The 13,584-nt window shown below is 28.8% G+C and overlaps 4 protein-coding genes across 5 annotated transcripts in view; 1 reads left to right on the forward strand and 3 right to left on the reverse strand.

Moving 5' to 3' along the window:
- LOC128897159 (keratin-associated protein 16-1-like) overlaps positions 1 to 2,743 on the reverse strand; it is a 3,067-nt gene extending 324 nt beyond the window's left edge. Inside the window, exons 1-3 of the mRNA XM_054160883.1 lie at positions 1,732 to 2,743; positions 1,592 to 1,673; positions 43 to 663 (exon numbers count right to left, since the gene is read on the reverse strand). Of these exons, the coding sequence (XP_054016858.1) occupies positions 43 to 663; positions 1,592 to 1,673; positions 1,732 to 1,820 (792 nt within the window). The 5' untranslated portion in view covers positions 1,821 to 2,743. The remainder of the gene's footprint in view (positions 1 to 42; positions 664 to 1,591; positions 1,674 to 1,731) is intronic.
- Positions 2,744 to 2,892: 149 nt separating this feature from the next.
- LOC128897157 (DNA helicase MCM8-like) lies at positions 2,893 to 7,354 on the reverse strand. Its single transcript, XM_054160881.1, has 14 exons — positions 7,214 to 7,354; positions 6,865 to 7,011; positions 6,464 to 6,705; positions 6,257 to 6,392; positions 5,941 to 6,191; positions 5,726 to 5,830; positions 5,122 to 5,265; positions 4,812 to 5,031; positions 4,574 to 4,737; positions 4,229 to 4,441; positions 4,004 to 4,128; positions 3,691 to 3,913; positions 3,433 to 3,570; positions 2,893 to 3,351 (listed from the first exon to the last, which is right to left on the reverse strand). Exons 1-14 carry the CDS (start codon positions 7,278 to 7,280, stop codon positions 3,154 to 3,156), a joined length of 2,373 nt encoding a protein of 790 aa, XP_054016856.1. The 5' UTR covers positions 7,281 to 7,354; the 3' UTR covers positions 2,893 to 3,153.
- Positions 7,355 to 7,420: 66 nt separating this feature from the next.
- Positions 7,421 to 9,479, forward strand: LOC128897160 (cyclin-dependent kinase 20-like). Of its 2 annotated transcripts, none has more exons than XM_054160884.1 (6): positions 7,421 to 7,548; positions 7,702 to 7,950; positions 8,038 to 8,226; positions 8,671 to 8,907; positions 8,985 to 9,227; positions 9,297 to 9,479. In XM_054160884.1, exons 2-6 carry the CDS (start codon positions 7,765 to 7,767, stop codon positions 9,450 to 9,452), a joined length of 1,011 nt encoding a protein of 336 aa, XP_054016859.1. In that variant the 5' UTR covers positions 7,421 to 7,548; positions 7,702 to 7,764; the 3' UTR covers positions 9,453 to 9,479. The 2 variants fall into 2 exon arrangements, with proteins under 2 accessions (XP_054016859.1, XP_054016860.1); XM_054160885.1 differs by having other exon boundaries at positions 9,000 to 9,227.
- LOC128897158 (39S ribosomal protein L37, mitochondrial) lies at positions 9,465 to 12,836 on the reverse strand. Its single transcript, XM_054160882.1, has 7 exons — positions 12,535 to 12,836; positions 12,124 to 12,306; positions 11,254 to 11,457; positions 10,822 to 10,941; positions 10,649 to 10,755; positions 10,038 to 10,220; positions 9,465 to 9,967 (listed from the first exon to the last, which is right to left on the reverse strand). The coding sequence occupies exons 2-7, from the start codon at positions 12,294 to 12,296 to the stop codon at positions 9,543 to 9,545; spliced, it is 1,212 nt and encodes a 403-aa protein (XP_054016857.1). The 5' UTR covers positions 12,297 to 12,306; positions 12,535 to 12,836; the 3' UTR covers positions 9,465 to 9,542.
- Positions 12,837 to 13,584: the final 748 nt, after the last annotated feature.

The following is a 13,584-nucleotide window of genomic DNA, read 5'->3' on the forward strand; positions in this document are numbered from 1 at the left end:
TGGAGGGCAAGGTGGTGGACAGCATGGTGAACAAGGTGGAGGACAAGGTGGAGGACAAGGTGGAGGACACGGTGGTGGACAACATGGTGAACAAGGTGGGGGGCAAGGTGGTGGACATGATGGTGGACAAGGTGGTAAACAACATGGTGGACAAGGCGGTGGGCATGGTGGTAAACAACACGGTGGACAAGATGGTGGACACTGAGGTGGACATGGTGGAGGACATGGTACGCAAAGATTGTAAGAAATGCAAGGTGGTACAGATGACGTTGGTATACAACAAGGAACGGAGGGTGCGCAACATCTATTTGAAGAGTCACTTGCACACATAGGTGGAGGACATGTCAATTTTTGCGCGTTTGTATTGCAAGACATTTTAGCATCATTGCAAGTTAATCTACAGTATGCAGCTAAAGCAGATTCCCTTGCTTGATCAGCACAGTAAAATTTTTTCAAAGCAACAGTTACGTCTCCTAAATCAGTTAGCTTCAATAATGCACACTGGCCTGGTTGACAAACAGGATACAATTTCGTCATGCATTCTGGTCTACCCATACAGTCCCACATCATGCATCTATCTTGTAAACCATTTCTTTTAATACACTCGCATCTGTATATTATACTTGTTCGAAAATCGAAGCTTTTACAACGTTTGACTGGACTCTGAAATTTAAAACAGAAAATATAGTTTCTTTTAACGGAAGTGTTAAATAGATAAATAGTAACATTAGAAACCTTCCTCTCTTTAACAACTAATTGTTCATTCAACAAGAATATTAAGTAAATAACTGTATTAAGTAAACCGGCCAAACATTAAAATTTGTATCAAAAATTGTTGAGTGACAAAAAGCTATTAAATGACAAAGAGCAAACAGATATTAATAAGTCATTACATTTAATGTCAGAAATCTACCAGGCTATAAAAGAATTTATTAAAATTTTTAAGAGATTAAGGAAATGAATCAGAAATTTGTAAATTAAGTTAGAATAAGTATACTGAAAATTGATTTTAATCAATATTCAGTAAATACGCATTCATATTCATAATGTAAATAATCATATTGTATAGTATTAAAATTGGGAATAATTTCTTTCCATAGTCTTTGTATTTCATGCAATCTTCCTGAGTGTAGAAGCAAATGTTGAAACTATAGACTGAAGCTTGGAGCTTAGAGCTTTGAAGTTACATATACTATATTACTATTAATTAATAAACTAATAAACATTTTTAAGTTATTGTATTACGATTTAAGTAAATTTGTTGTGTATAAATTAAGTTATATATATCTTCTATAGGTAATTTTTATGTTTATAGTAATGTGTGTTGTAATAGTGTAACATATTAATAAAAGAAGTTCTTATAAACTAGGAATCTGATTGATTTCGTTTTCAAGCTATGACTTTGACTATAAATAAGTTTAAAATAACATAATGATATATTGATTATAAAAACTTCATAAAAATGTTTTAATTTTTAAATAGTTAAATTCATAGAAATTCTTTATACACAAAATTTAGTGTAAATGTATTTAGATGCTCTGCGTACTTATAAAAAGAGGTTTAAGATCTATTACAATAAATTTAAACTCACGCAACAAGGTAAATCATTGCAAGGTGAAGCAGGACACATAACAGAAGGTGGACAAAATGGTTCATCCCATTCGCATGGTTTCCTGAAACAAAACATTGTTAAATTGCTTTCTCCTAATCTGATGAAAAAAATATTCTTACTTTCTATCCATAGAGCTAATTAAGCATTTTAGCTGTGCTAGTAATTCTCGTCTTTTATCACAATTTGGATTTTTTCCATCGCACGGCATTTTGAAGAATGAATTGCAATAATCACAAAAATTTAATTTTATTCAATTTTTATAAAAGTCGCAGGGTTTGCATTTTTTTTATATACTCATCCTATTTTTTTAGTGCATAATTTTTACACAATTAATTTATTATTAGAGCATGAACTAAAATGATTGATTCTAAAGAAATGATGACATGGTCTGAATATATGTTTATATATTCATGTATCATGTAAAATATAATAAGTGAATAAGTTATTTTAGATTTCAGTTGTTTGTTATCATTCTCTAAAGAGCTATCAAAATTTAAAGTTTACATACTTCTAATAACATAAAATAAAACATATAAATAAAAAACTGAAATCTAAGAGAAAAAGTTATAATGTCTTGCGGAAGAAGTCCTTTATGCTGTCCCCTAACGCTTTGTTGTTCATCACCTACAACCCCGTGCTGTTTACCATCCGCTCCATCGTGTGTACCTTACTCATGTTGTCCGTCACCTTGCATGGCTTGTCCACCACCCTGTAAAATTACGATATGTACACCACCAGTGCCGTGCGGACCTTGTCCACCGAAATGTGTTCCATATTGTCCACCTGCGTGTACAGCAAGATGCCTAAGCAGAGTTACAACGCGTCCGATTAAATGGACGACATTTTTCTAGGATTCTCTTCATACTAGAATAAATTTATACCGCTTTGTCCGCTCGGCACAAGTTAGAACCAAATTACATATTTGTTTGAATGTAATCATAATTCACTGCTTGTTATTACATTTTTGTTTAAATTTGACATTTAACACATTATAAAATAATTATACTAATGAATATAAATACTAATATTATACTAATGTACGTAATATATGCATTTACAAAATAGATTACTATTTATTATAAAATGATTTCATTACACAGATTCTGCAAGGTCACTATACCTCCTCCACCTGTTCCGCCACCAAAAATTTATATTCCAAAACGACCTTGCTGCAGACCTGGCTGCTTTCATGTTCCAGGACCAAAATGTTGCTTATATTTATATTGGCGTTTACCATGTAAGGCAGACTGTTTTGAAGTGTAAAAGCAAATAAATAACAATTTTAATAGAAATTTACATTATATAATGTTATAAATAATATGAAATGATCTTATCATAATTATGCAAAATACAGTAAAACTCGATATAAACAAAAAATAATCTATAAAATATATAATTTTAATAAATTGTAGTTTGTATGTATAGAAAATTAAATTAACATATATTATAACGTTCTTAAATTAATTATTAATCTTAAAATAACATATATTTCTTCTTTTAAATTACAGTAAATGTACGTATAGATAAAAATTAGAATATTATTAGTCCGGAATAAATTTGAAAGTGTTACTTCCAGTTTTTAATAAAATCCCATTGTCATTTAATTTTGAAACCAACTGAGAAAAATCGTCCACCATAATTTTTCCATCAATTGCAATTTCACGTAATCTTTTTGTAGAATATGTTTTTTTGTTATCAAAAAATGTTTCTTTTCGTAATAATTGTATAAATTCTTTGACCTTTAACAGAAAATAATACATTCATACTCTCATTAATCATTTTCTATCATTACAGATGTGTACAGAATTAGTTACGCTTACTTTTCTGTCAGTTACTTTCTTATTAGTTTGTGACTGCTTACTATTAACAGTATTATTAAATGCATATTGTAAAATTTCTATTACATCTGAAGCATCTGATTCAGTCGCTTGTGTGCGTAACTCCAACTTTGCTCTAGCCTGTACAATATCAATATTAATTTTAATAACATTATGATGCTGATAATATTAATTTTACTTTTTTTTTGAAAATGAAATTCAAATTTAAAATGTATAAAGTTAATTAAAAAGAAACTGAACCTCGGTTAATCTTATCATTGCTTCTAATTGTCTATTATAAACAGACAAACCACTAAATTTATCATTTTTACTGCGAAGTTCTAAATAATAATTTTGTAATATTGCAGCTGCTTCTTTAGTCAACTTTGGCTTGACATACTGTCGTGCATATGAAATGTATTTTCGCAGGACTGATTGTGGAATGGCATTAATGTTTTCAGTTATAGAAGATGTAAGCCTGTCCCTGCAAAATTAATTATAATGCAGAAGCAAATAAACAAATAAGGACTATAAACGATTGTTATTATTCCAATAAAGTTAACATTCTAATTACCTTAATGAAGATATAACTGCATTTGATAAATCTGTGTGTTGAGATGTATTTGTCTGTGTTTTATTAATTGTACTTGAACCGTTATGGATTGACATAACATGTTTACACAATAAATCATCTATATGCTATTACAAATAAAATATATAACGTTATCGTTATTAGTATACTTCTTTCAAGAATATTTATTTATGTAATTGTTGAAATAATTTATTAATAAATATGCACCTTATTTGGCTCATCTAATAATAAAAATACTAAATCAAAACGTGATAAAAGAGGTGGACTCATCTTCAAATTATGCAGTACGTTTTTACTTTTATTAAATCGACCATTAATTGGATTAGCAGCTGCAAGAATTGTAGTCCTTGTTGGAAGAGAACAAATTATTCCTGATTTTGCAACACTTACACATTGTTGTTCCATAGATTCTAATAAAGCCTATGATTAAAGTAAATTTCTTTTTGTAATACAATCTAACGAAAAGTTAACAATTTAATAAACTATACAAATTTAATTTTAGAAACATTACTTGTTTATATTCCAAATTTTATATTAAAATAATAGCTTTACCGCATGTTGTTTAGACATTTTATCAAATTCATCGATACAACAGCAGCCTCTATCTGCCAAAACTAATGCACCTGGCTCTAAAGCAAAATTATTAGTTTTAGTTTCTTTTGTAAGCGTTATTGTCAATCCAGAAGATGTGCTTGAATTTCCACATACGTATACACCTTTAATCATTATTATTGTATGTTTAAAAATTCTTATAAATAGAAAACAATAAAATATTTATCAGATATTACACCTTTTGTAGCAATTCTCGCACATGCTTGTAACATTTGCGATTTTCCAAGACCAGGATCACCAACTACTAATGTATGAATATTATCTCGCAATTCTAAATGTTCTGCATTCCCACCAAATAAGCTTAACATGAGTCCAGCTTTAATCATTTCATGGCCATATATACTTGGGCAAAGTGAATGTACCAGTAATGGAAAAATATTTGGTGTATTATATACTTCCTATTATAGAGTGAATGAAAGATATAAATATTCAGTAATAACAACAGAACTCTTTAAATTATAGTAAAAACTATGTCAATATTTGTATACCTTTATTGCTAAATAATCCTTTATTGACATTTCATTGTCCACAATGTTTTTAGCTTGAAATCTCTGTTTATTATTAATTATGGTGATGGCTTCCATGTACAAAGAAAATAAAATCTTATTACGCGTTTTAGTGTTATTAGTCCCCTAGATATTACATATTATATATAAAACCATTTATAAATGCTCCATATAAATAGTGCAGTTAATGAAAATATTTGAATGCTTACAATTAAAATTAAAAATTATTACAAAAAACGAATTCAGTAAGTAGAGTACTTACAGTGGAAACATAAAGAACCAACATCTGTCTTGCTAAAGATATTAATAGAACAATGATATTGGTGATGAGATTCTTGAAGACCACACTATGTATCAATATAGTTTAAAATAAAGTTTTATGCAAAAATATAGTGATAAAGATAACATTAGAAAAAGAAATAAAGATAAAATAATATTTGTAGATAGACAAACATTCAAAATTTGTTTAAACATATATTCTAGATATGTGTAATTATACATAAAAAAAACAAAATAAAGATATGCTTTAGAAATTTCAATTGTAAATGTTCAAATACTTTTACAACTTTCCAAATGTATAACTTACCTTTATAATTCCTGTTAGAGTAATATCATCTCCAGGCATACAATTATTAACTAAATCATCCATTAATTCAACATCGAGTACTCTAGGCATGCTACCTTTATTATTCTTTTGCATGAAAAAAAAATACCATTAATATTGAAATAAATCTATAAAGTTGAAACAAATTTCAAAAACTTGTAATAAACAGAAATGTTTTACTTATAAAAAATGAACACCTGTTCATCATTCAGAAGTTCTTGTATTTTAATCGTTTGAAAGGAAACACTTTTCACTTGTGCCGAATCTAATACAGGTCTAAATTTAGATATACCACATGTATTACATTTTTTGGGGATTGTATAAATTCCTTGTGGCTGTTTTGTTATTTTTTGTAAATTACATTTACGACAAACAAATACAATCCAATCCGCAAGATGTTTAACACGACCTACTCTTATTACACAACCTCGAACAGATATTAACTTCCCTGTTAGAAAAATGTACGCATTTGTTTAAAGAAATTTTTGACTATTGGAAAAATTGTACACATACCATAAGAATTAGCTTTCAGGTCTTGCAAACATACAAGTTGCTGATAATTTAATATTTTCAATCTAATAGTAGATAATGTACTCAAAATGTTCATAGAAGTTTTCAAATTTTCTTTAGATATTGTACCTACTATTTTCTAAAAGTATTAATTTTTATATTAATTTAACATTTATGTATACTTAAAAATGATCATTAATAACAAAATACCTGATGCATCGCAAGTTTAAAACAGTTTAACGTATGTATTGGGTTCTCATATAAGTTTTTCTGAAAATCTGGCCATTCGTTTAAAAAAATCATGTCACTGTGTATTTCACACATGTCGATCATAAAAACTGTTTCATTTTCTAAAGTTTCTAATGAAAGTAAAGAAGACAAACGATGATGCCTACTTATGAAGCCTTCAATTGCTTGAATTTTTTTAACGGTGTCTGAATTACTTTCATATTCTAAAGAATAAGACAAATTAGTTTCTTTGAAAGTATAGTAATCATTTATACATTTTATGATTAATAACTCTTTATATTAATTGTAATTAAATAATCATTTCTAAATATAAACAATTAGTTTTTAGTATATAAGTTAAATATAAAATGGTATCATTGTACCTTCATCGCAAAAAAATAATTTCCATCCATAATAAGGAATATTGAAATTCACATAAGCGTCATATATATTTAATACATTATTTGACTCTATAGTATTTAAAGATTTTTGTATCTTTTCAGTATTTTGATTGCTTTTCTTATTGTTTTCTGTGGAATATAAGTTTTATATATAAAAATTATACAATAAAATATACAGTAACTTGCTTTGTGATACATTTAGTCATTTTAATCAATAAAAATGAATTTATGTTAAAATACTAGTGTAATTAATTTAGAAAGTTTCTTGTACTGGCATTTAAAGAATAAAGACAAGTAAATTTGTTAATCCACTTAGAATAAAATATCTTACTAGTTGATTTCTTTTTATTTAAATACCACTTTCTTTTATAAAAATCTTCTGGTTTTTTACTGGTCATAATTATAAATATTTATTATCGCAAATAGAATAAATATGATTAGTTCAATATATATGTCTCTAACTTTCATTAAACTTTGATTGACAATTGCTATTAATGCCTATATAATTCAGTTTTGCGAAGTTCACTTAGTAATAATGCATAAAATATGCGACGGCAAATACTCTCAGTATCTTAGCTTAGATTAAAGGTTAGGTAAGGTTAGATTGACTGTAACCATAGCAACAGTTGTATCAATACAAACCAGTAGTTTAAAATAAATTTTAAGGTAAGTGTAAATGTTGCATTCTTTGTTATTAATGTCTACGAAATTTTTCAAGTAAATTTTTTATTGAAGAATATATTTTCTTGTCTTTGTACTTATCTAGCTAATATTATTTTATACATACTTAATAATATTTTTAACTAATATATTTTTCAGCCGAGGTGTAGAAAGAACATGTTATTCATCATTACATTAGAATGAAATATTTTAACAATAAATATGGATAGATATGTAATCGATGAAAAAATTGGTGAAGGAGCACAGGGTATAGTTTTGAAAGCATACGATACGATAGCAGAGAAGAATGTTGCATTGAAAAAGTTACTTTTAAAAAATATTCAAAATGGTATTTCCATATCTATCATGCGCGAGATGAAAATTTTACAACAATTAAAACATCGGAATGTATGTTTATTTTTACTTTTATATTATCATCTAATTTTTTGGTATTTACGAACATAAATTGAGTGCAAGAGAATTACTTAATTGCAGGTTGTAGAATTACTGGATGCGTTTCCTGTTGGATTAGACTTTATAATGGTTTTCGAATATATGCCAATAAGTTTATGGGAAATAATAAAAGACAATGAAACTGTACTAACACCAGTTCAAGTAAAAACATACACAAAGATGATCTTAGAGGGTATTGTATATGTACACGAAAAGAATATAATACATAGGGTATGGATATTTGAATATCTTTATTTAATTTCATATGAAATAAAAATTGTATGCTATTGATACTCACTCACAGAATGTATGAAACTGTGATGTATACACAGTCTAATTTATAGTCTCTGGCTAAATTTGAATAATCATTATTATTATCATGGACTTCAAATATACATTATTACAAGAAAGCTTAATATTAGTGAAATAAATAGAGAAAAGAGAATTAAATTTGCAGAACCATGAAAATACTTTTGTTTTTTAATTTCTTTTATTTTAATTAATTTTTTATTGGTACTTAATTGAAGTACTAGTAGAGAAGATCAAAATCATATAATTTATTATATTCTACTTAGATAATTAATTGTCACTATCTTTTCAATTCTATTTAAAAAAAAAACATTTTCTTTAAGTGTATAAAGCGTTTCTGATAATCAATAATAACATTTTATCTAGGATTTGAAACCTGCTAATTTGCTAATAAGTGAGAAAGGTATTTTGAAGATTGCTGATTTTGGTTTGGGTAGATTAATGTGGAAAGATGCGTCAAAACCATATTCCCATCAAATTGCTACCAGATGGTATAGAGCACCAGAATTATTATATGGAGCTAAATATTATACATCAGCTATCGATATGTGGTCTGTTGGTTGCATTTTTGGTGAACTACTTAACAAATCGCCATTGTTCCCAGTAAGATACAAGATAATATATACCTTTGTTATAAACATTTAAATTGTGTTTAACCATAAGTGATGTATATCTGGAAGTTACTATTTTTACAGGGTGAAACGGACATTGAACAACTAGCAATAGTACTAAAATATTTGGGATCACCTACATCAGAAACATGGCCTGAGTTAAGTACATTACCTGATTATAATAAAATTACATTTCCATACCATGCAGGAGTAACATGGCAAGATATCATTGATGATGCAGAACCTGAAGCAGTTGATCTTATTAGTAAAATTCTTATTTACAACTCATCGAAACGTTTAACAGCAAATGAAGTGAGTAATGCATTAGATATAGTGATTAAAATTAATAAATACTATTAATTAAAAAACTTTCAATTTTAGGCACTACGTCATTTGTATTTTCATATGAAACCTTATACATCATTACAAAATTTAATAAAACCATCCACTAATTATCGTAATCAAATAAAACAGAAAGAAATGAACACAAATATTCAAGTTAGTACGCTTTTTGAAAACATATTAACTATTACTTAATTTATGTACAAAAGTATTTTTACATTTATTAAAAAATAGTTCAACGACTTTTTATTTAGTAATTATTGTTTATTAATAATAACTTCTCTTTCATTCATTTTTATAAAATGCAAGAAATCTTTTGAACACCTCATTATTATAGCCTTCAACGCATGGTATCCCATCTTCATATTGAGCAGTTTCATATAATTTTATTGTTGGCGCTGACCACCAAAAATTTCTAATTCCTTCCGTCCCATCAATGTTTAATGTGTTGAGTTGATATACAGAGAAATGGAAATGTTGTCCATCCGACTGAACACATTGCACAACAACTGGTTCTGGCAATTCTTTTACATTTGCACCAAATTTTTTTCGAGCATAAACTGCTGCTGCGGTAAATGATTCTATCAAGGAACGTGCATAAATTTGAGTTTGTGTGGTTGGTAATTCTGTTAAATTCTTAGTGGTTTCTGGATCATAATTTATGAAGATAGTGTGGACTGAATTCATCAACGCAGAGCTCATATTAATTGCTACAAAACATATGTAATACATGTAACTTTTGAAACTGTATATAAGGTATTATATCAAATACGAACTTACGATATTCATCCTCAATTTTGTAAATATTTGATTTAGTTAAACCAATAGTATGATGTAATGGGTAAATATCAGGTAGATCAAGTCCATTATCTACATTTGCATCTGCTATTGGTGATAAAGGCATCAAAGATGTCATTATTAGATCCATTTTTAAGGAAAACTGTAAAAGATCCGATTCTTTTTCTGTAAATTATAAAGATTCTACTTTTTCTAATACATTATAAAGATATATTATATACACGTTATTTAACATTAGAATCTAAAATATAAATGTTAAGCAAAATTAGCATATTTTCCAGCATGTTAAACTGTAATTTTACAGGAATAATTTCTTTGGATATTTTTGGTCAATATACAATACACTTGATTGAATATGGTTTTCTTTCAATCGTAACATTGAGTAAATAAAAACGCGCCGAATAAAAACATATGACCACAAAATGACTGAATTTTTATTGTAATGTTTTCATTTAAAACAAATATGTATATTTTTGGTTACATTTCTCTAGCATCAAAGGAAACAGGAGTATTTTAGATTTAAATATTAAATCACTTGTATTACCTAAATACTAAATATAATTTTTGGAACATATTTTGTTGTAATAATATACCTATACATGTTGCCAGAACTTCATCGAACACCATTGATCTATTTTGTGCAATTCTTGGATCACATAATGATTCACAAAGAAGTAAAAATTTTCTTGACAAATTATGCCTATAATAAATTCCTGAGTTTAACATGGAGATATACAATAGGTATGATTTCATATTTAGAACTTACATTTTTCTTGTGCTTGTTATACCGTATCGTCTAGGAAATACCCAACTAGGTCTATTAGGGTCTTTCAATTTTGGTAATTTTACTTGTTGGGAATCAAATATACTTGACGTATAAGTAATTCTAAAACAATAAACTAATAGCTTTAAACAAAAATATCATGCAATTTGTTTCAAATCAGTGTTGGAAGAAATGTAATTAAGTTAACAATTCAACATCATTTGTCTCAGGTAACCAAAATGTAAAAATTAGTTTTTTAGAAATTTGACCTTTTAATTGTAATTGATGTATTTAAAAATCTGGACAGCTGCATTTCCAATTGTAAGCGAAGTTAATAGCAAATACATTTTCAATTGATTAATGTTCAACATTGCTTTGAATATAAAGCATTTACCGATATTATTATATACATAAATTATTTAAGCATTAATATACCTTTTTACTAAGTTATCAACATGTTCTGGAATATCAGTAATCAAAGCTTTTACTTTTTCTGGAATTTCATCGTCAACCTTTACTGTTTTTGTCAATAAACATGCTTGCGATTCACCTTCTTGTAAAAGATTAGTATCTTTATATGTTAAACAGATTTCTTTCTTAAAATCAGGGTGTAGTGGTATGGGTGGCAGATCAAATTCGCTATAAATAAAGTCAGATATCAATTTAAAAGTATTATTTTTTACTGAAGCACGTAAAAGTTTGCTGCATTTGTAAAAGTTTTGTTTATATCACTAAAGATAATTTTGTATATTATTATATGTACTTTATGTGTATACTAATACATAATACATAATAGATGCATATTAGAAAGACACTGATATTTTCCATTTTTAAAGAAAAGCAGCCAATAAAGCCTGTTAAACAATATTTATTATATTAAATTAAATATATATAAATATATATGAAATATTTCTGATAAAATAACTACTACTATTAAAAAACTTATTTTGCATATTATACAAAATTTATCGATAGCGTTTCTTTTTTACAAACTAAGGTCCCCTTGAATTTAAAAATTTTACTGTGCATATGGGCATGTTATACATATATATGTATATATTACAAAGTTGATTGCATATATATGTATAAAAATAAATATCACTTAAAATTCAAACTTCAACTTGAAATTCAAATTAGGCCGAATGCACATAGGCGCAACCGATTTTAAATTAGTGTTGCAAACCGTTTGTGCTCTTTGTTTCACCTACTCCAATATCTTTGTTTTTCCTAGATCCACAGTTGCGTGCAACTAGTTTCAGAGTGATTTGAAAGTGATCAGTTGCACCCTTGTGCGATCTCCCTTACCTGCAAGGTTTGGGTGGTTTTACTACTTCCAAAGCATCTTGTACAGAGAAACCCATAGATGCTAAAATTTGTTCTGCTTTTGTCAATTGTACAGGTCTATTTCGCTGTACTTGCCAGATAAATCGTGTCATTCTACCTAAGTTTTGTTTACACAACACTTGTGTGAGCTTCATTATGATTTATCTGAAAAGCAATTTCAATTACACTCATGTTCTTTCTATTGTTGAATACCGCAAATAAGAAAGATAATTGAATTGTATGACTAATAGTGATACTTCGTTAATATTAATGTTAACTTGAGTAATGTCATTACACTTTGAAATAGAAAGTGTACTATTAATTAAATCTTGAAATGTTGTTATTGTTGCTACAGTTCAATATGAAAGAAGAAAATCTGAAATCCCAACTTACGTTGGTAAAACTTTTGGCCAGTATCTCGTCTGGGTACGAGCCCTAAAATGTTAGGTTAGGACTCCGAGTTTTTGTGGTGATAATAAACGATAGTGATCTGATCTAACCTGATCAGCTGTGATCAGTACCGATCAGTACTGGTCACTACCGTTCACTACTGACTGCCACTGCTACTGCTACTTGCTTGTTTGCTACTGACTGCTACTGATATTTCCCATTTGTATCACTTTGTGACTTTGTATACCTATTACAGAGAGCCAAACTCCGAGTTGACTTCAGCAACAGTTGCTGAAAAAGTAGGAAACTCCAGGACAAGGACAGAGAAGACGAAACAACAATTGCAGGAGAGACAAGGACAGGGCGATTAGGCTAGCATGACTTTTTTCCAGGATATTGAAGCAAAGAAGCAATATTTTCTAATAATTCTGGTTTTAATATATTCGTTACACTTTGGCGGGTGCGACTCCAAGGCCTGATTTTGCAATTTCGGCCTTAAAACTTTATAAACAATAAAATAAAGATAGCAAACGTATTTTTATACGCATGTGACATATACAGGGTGTCCCAAAAATGTTGTAACACCTTGAAAGGGGTGGTTCAGGAGGTAATTTGAAGCAACTTTTTTCATAGCAAAAATGTTGTCCGAGATTTCGTTGAGGAGATATTAACGGAAAACACAGACCAATCAGAGCGCGAGTATACTGGTGTACCGCTCGCAGTAGCGTATGAGCGCGGCCGTCTATCGCGTAGCCTCCGCTCAACCGGCATACTCGCGCTCTGATTGGTCGGGGTTTTCGCTTAATAAGGAAAAAGTTGTTTCAAATCACCTCCCGAACAGCCCCTTTCAAGGAGTTACAACATTTTTGGGACACCCTGTATATATCGTAGACTGTGCGCACTAGCGCCGCGAGTTGTAGAAATATTCATGACTTCAAGCTCGGGATTTTGATAACACTTCTACACTACACAGTCGGAACTCCTTATACTGTCTTCATGCCAACTATGCAACTACACTATTACGTGCTATTACGTTGGTATCAGTGGATTTGA

Source organism: Hylaeus anthracinus, unplaced genomic scaffold (genome assembly GCF_026225885.1).
Source record: "Hylaeus anthracinus isolate JK02 unplaced genomic scaffold, UHH_iyHylAnth1.0_haploid 11980, whole genome shotgun sequence".
Taxonomy (NCBI): Eukaryota; Metazoa; Arthropoda; class Insecta; order Hymenoptera; family Colletidae; genus Hylaeus; species Hylaeus anthracinus.